This window comes from Pyrus communis, chromosome 2 (assembly GCF_963583255.1).
Source record: "Pyrus communis chromosome 2, drPyrComm1.1, whole genome shotgun sequence".
Taxonomy (NCBI): Eukaryota; Viridiplantae; Streptophyta; class Magnoliopsida; order Rosales; family Rosaceae; genus Pyrus; species Pyrus communis.
In genome coordinates, this window is record NC_084804.1 from 1671809 (window position 1) to 1677238 (window position 5430).

At 36.3% G+C, this 5430-nt stretch overlaps 1 protein-coding gene across 1 annotated transcript; it reads right to left on the reverse strand.

Annotated features, from left to right (window-relative positions):
* Nucleotides 1-1115: 1115 nt before the first annotated feature.
* On the reverse strand, nt 1116-4858 carry LOC137726592 (uncharacterized). Its single transcript, XM_068465527.1, has 6 exons — nt 4537-4858; nt 4251-4393; nt 3896-4078; nt 3292-3397; nt 2160-2364; nt 1116-2081 (listed from the first exon to the last, which is right to left on the reverse strand). Exons 2-6 carry the CDS (start codon nt 4269-4271, stop codon nt 1991-1993), a joined length of 606 nt encoding a protein of 201 aa, XP_068321628.1. The 5' UTR covers nt 4272-4393; nt 4537-4858; the 3' UTR covers nt 1116-1990.
* Nucleotides 4859-5430: the final 572 nt, after the last annotated feature.

Consider the following 5430-nt stretch of genomic DNA (forward strand, 5'->3'; position numbering starts at 1 on the left):
CATGAATGTCTGGTATAGCCTTGAGGTTTCTCTGTTGAAAAGCTTTCTTTGGTTTGAATCAAGCTTTGCACATGCATATGATACAAAATTACAAAAGCTAGTTGTCATTTCGAAATGTACAAGCCTGTCACCATTTGCATTATATTCTGCTGAATTAACATGTTGTAGAGACAGAACTATCCCCGTGGTTTTCATTACCTTTATAACCTTACATGTACATTTACCGAAGACATTGGCATGAACTTATTAGGAGGCTCGCCCCAGATGCCACTCTATTTGTTAACTCTTGGCGGGGTTTGGGTTTCAGGTTGAGCATCCAACTTCTACTACTATATCTCTTAGGAGCCCACTGGATTTCCAATGTGCCAAGATTAGTATGGATATTTACTTCTTTCAAATGGAATGCCTTAGTGATTTGATTTGCTCTTATCTTTCTTTTATAACTCGTCGCTATAAGTTAGGTTCTTCACCTTAAATTCTAAATTGACCTCTGTAATTTATGACTTACTGGAATTAGGGAGCACTAAAACTTTAACTACTACCGATCGTAGATGACCTAGTGATACCTAAAACAACCAAACTCTTTAAAGAGGGTGGTGAAAATTCTCCTTTCTGCATTAGGGTAGTTTAGGGTGGGTAAAAGATTTAGACTAGCATGTGAGATTGTATTTTAGGTGCGTTTGGGAATATACTAGAGTTCCTTGTCAATTAGGGAATTGATTGCCAGCTTTGCTAGGGAAGACTTTGTGCATTGCCAAACTGGTCTAACCCGCATTTGCTTAAATATGCAATCTTTAGTCCTGAAGAGCAAACCATATTCACAAACTATTTTAGTCCAAATATGAATTACCTACGCCTGAGAATGCATTGTGACGGTATTCCAAAGCCAAAAACACCACCGTTCGTGATTAGCTTAAGATACCGCCACAGTGGTCCTTACATGACTTTTGAATTTCGGAGACATTCTTCCTTCCCATCGTTCTCATGACGTGACTTGTAAATGTTTTAAAACCACTCTCCTTTTGAGGTTAAACGAATCATATGTTTATCTTCGTTTTTGGCTTATGTTTGCATAGGGGATGGCATGTTCTGTGGTTTTGAATGCCATAGGGAAAGAGCCTTCCAGAAAAACCCAGGCATATAATTCCACCATTGCACTCCTGGAACTCCAAAAATGTATTTCCTTAAAGCAAAAGCTCCAAGTGCGCATGCGTGAAGACCAAATTGCTCCACTCACATGGGAGCCAAATACAACAAATAGAGCCGGCTGAAGTTGGATTGCCGAAGGAGCAAGCAAACAGGGAAGGGCGGAAATCATTTTTCCGAATAAAATGCGAAGGCAAAAGGATGAGAAGGAGAACCCAAAGAATAATGTGACTTTCTGATCCTCCCACTGATCTTTTAGAAACAAAAAAATCAATTTAAGAGAAGACTTAGGAGCACCTGAGTCCCCGAGAGTCGAACAAAGAAGCATTTTTAGGTTGAGGCGGGATCATCCCGTCCCAAATACATATTACTAGCATGGTGGCCTACGGAAGTAATAACATCTGCCGTGAAATTTGTTTCTCTAAAAACATGATTATACTTCACATAATCGAAGAAAAAAGAAAGCGATTTGATATCTTCAATAATTGTTCTCCAAGGCGATTCACATCCTCCTACTAATCTATGTAGAGAAAAGAAGTATTTTACAAAAGAAAACAGATCATGTGTTTCGATCTCACCCATCTACATAAAAAAAAAAGAAAAAAAAGAAAGACTCCTCCTTGTCACGATGCATTGTCTTTGTCTTCACTTCTAAAACTTTGTAAAGTGCCTCAAAAAGGAGTTTTGGATTTCTGTACCAAGACATGCTGATGGAATGTTGTTAGCTTTTCTCGATCCGAAAAACCGTATCTCTCGTCGAAAGAAGCCGCTTTTTCCGACGAGCAACCTTTCCGTTATGGATCGTTTCGCTTCTGAAATTCAACTAGAAAGTGTACAACTTCTGTCATTGCTGCCAGTCAATACTGGTTTCATCTGCATTGTACTTGGCAATAGAAAGGGTGAAGTATATGAGTAAGATTGTTCCAATGCTTGACCTGCCATCGAAAAAACACTTCCGGTCATTGACTCTTATTAACAGAGTTTAGGGTTTAGAGAGAGCTCGGTAAACTTACATGGTGGCAAAGAAGAAGAGAACCCTCTTGGGATCAATGCCCCAGGAGGAAGAGCGCCGGAAACTATTCCTCCGGACAACGCACCTCCCTTCGGTGGTGGTGCCAATGTTGGCGGCAGTGACTGTGATCTGATGATGAACGTGTGGGTTGCTCGATTGATCTGTGGTCCCAACAGCTAGTGGGGACTTTTCAGGCGTGCTAGAGCCTACAACAGTAGCTGCAACTCAATAATTTCATACCAAAATGTGCACAGGATATGTAGCCTAACTAGAATTTCATCGTCAAATTTCCCAAAATGCTGGTACATATAACTACCTACGCCTCCAAACATAGAATCAAAACAACCATCTAGTTGATGAGAAATTTTTCAGTGTACGAAGAATACGGAAACATACGTCATATGTCATTATACAAGTGGAGGGACACTTGAAAAAAAAAACTTCCCTCCACTTATATAATATCATACGACGTACTGTCTTATGTTTCAGGCACATTGAAAAATCTCTCACAATTGACCTAGCCAAATTTTGGTTGTATTTCACTGTCACGACTGCAACTTACTTACCACAAAGGCCCCACATAAAATTGATTAGAGATGGTCATAGTTTGAATTATGGATGTGGGTTCATGTTTATCCCTAACTAATCTCCAGCTAACAAATTTCAAATACCCATAAGTTTATCTTAGGTGGTACACTAACAAATGAATAAGTAACTGAAGGTTGTTGCTGACACTCCAACAAACAATCTATAACTGAAGGTTGTTACTGACACTTCAAACAAGTTCTAAAGAGACGTTACATAAAGAGACGTTACATGTAATCAATGTACGATAACCGTTCTGTAGTGCCGATAATGGTTTCCTAATTATAATAAAGAAACAATTATATTATGGAATTGGTAAGGGCTGGTGTGTGGGAGTCAGCCATCTCAATGTGAGGCTGGCAGAGGTTGGTGGTGATAACAATTATATATTACCACAAATGTGGCACACACTAAGGTATGGTCCAATTTTCCATTTTGTTCTTATTGTTTGAAACCCCTGGAGGCCAATTCAATTTCAACTGAGCAATCACTCTCAGAAAAGTAATTAATTTAAAGTAGAATATCGGTTGTACCGAAAAATTTATTACCGAGAGGTGAAGATGAAGTAGATGAAACTTCTTTGTCATTTGAACTGACGTTTCGGATTATCTTCTTCTCCCCACCTCTCTGAGACCATTTCCGGGAGACATTTCTCTGCATCATTATCATCCAACATAAATAATTTGTCAACACTTATAATTTTGTAAGAGGAAAAAGAAGGCAAAAAAGGGTAAAAAAACAGAGTTTAAAAAATAATAATGAACAACTTGCATTTGCAATTTTACTTTTGTTGTCTCAAGCAATGATACTGCTTGTTGCTTGAGAAACACATTCGATTACAATGGCCGCAATCTCATAAGTATTTGTTTTCTATTTCGAGAATGTCATGATTCTTATTTTTTTAACAGCACAACATTCTGAATTACGCTAATTTACAAAGATGAAAATTCAAAGTCGGATGAAAATTTACGAAAATATTTCTGACTGACTGACCTAACCACCAACATTTAGGAAAAAATACCATGACTGATTGGGAGGTTAACTACCATTAGAAGATGCCACTTTTACGAAATCCAAAGAGAAAAAAAGAAAAGAAAAATGCACAAATTCTTATGAAAAAGTAAATAAAAATTAGAGGAATAAGAACGTTACCGAGACTCTAGAATTTGCAGTGACATCTTTATCGGTGCCGCCATGGGAGAAGCTTTCCATGTCGATGACGAAGCTGTCAGATTTATCGGCGGTGTAGTGAAACCCGTTTATATGATCTGAAACGGATATTTTCTGGGTGCTCATTTTCTCTTCTAATCCGTAAACCTCCTGAGAACCCGAATCCTAAACCAAAATCCAGAAACCCGAATTCAGAAACAGAGTCCCTGTAACTCAAAACTTTTCTGAAAATTTGGAACTCAAATGGAACAGTTACAATACAAAAATGGAGCAACTTTCGAGACCCCAATTAAAAAATAAAGAAAACCCAGAAAATGTTGGATTTAATTTTTCTTACCAACTTTGGATTTTCCGCCATTTTTCTGTCAGTTAGTAGAAAAATGAAGGCTAAGGAACCGAGAAATGGAGGAGAAGAAGAGAATGGGTGGTATCAGGAGCGTCAGAAATTGCGTAGCGAACGGGACAATCACCAGTCACCACCTGGTTGGGAAATAAGAAAATTTGAAAAATAAAATCAAAAGAAAACAACCCAATAAGTCAAAACTGGAAAGATTTAACTGGAACAAAGTCACAAACAAATAGCAGATGGAACAAAGCCCGTAAATTATAAGAAAGAAACTCACTTTGTACACGAAGACTGCGACTTTCTGATTATTTTCTTTCACTTTTTTCTTCTTCCAACTTCCCCAAGTGGTTGAACAAAAAATTATAAACCTCAGCAAACGTAGTCACCCGGAAGAGAAGAATGAGTCTTTTATCTTGTTTCTCCAGCAAAACCTTGTTGCAGAAGAGAAAAATGGAGGGAGCGAGGGAGAGAGAGAGAGAGAGAGGTTAGAATTTTTGGCTGCGGAGGAAGAGACAGAAATTCAGAAAGGGAGTGAGGATGCAAGAATGTGATCATGTGGGGAGTCTTTGAGAAATTTCTTGGTGTTTTTATGCCACGAGTTGGTGTTTGATTATAATCTTAACGTTTTTTTATCTTATTCAAAGTGATTAAATTCTTTGTTTTTACAATTATAATGTCTTTTGAAAAAAAGTGCGACAAAGATATATTAAAATATCGAACTTATCCTACATAAAATTTGAATATAAAAGTATAATTCAGAAATTTATGATGTTGTTGAATTTAGTCTAGTTTTTTATTTTTATTTTTTTAGTTTTAATTAAATTTATTTATTTATGCATCTTTTACAAATTTTTAATTTTAAAAAACTAACCATTTTTATGAAAAATAGTTAAAAAAATTGTATGTCATCTATGAAAATAAATGGAAATTAATTTACATATTATTCATATAAAATAGTAAAAAAAAAATTCATCCCCATTACATTTATGAATCCATACGATTATATATGCTGATATATATATATAGAGAGAAGTATTATTAGCACTCTAAAAATCTCATTCTACACTTCTTATAAGTGTATTTTTCTTTCCAAATATAGAAAGTTTGGAGTGTAGAATGAGATTTTTGGAATGCCAATAACAATTATATATATATATATATATATATATAT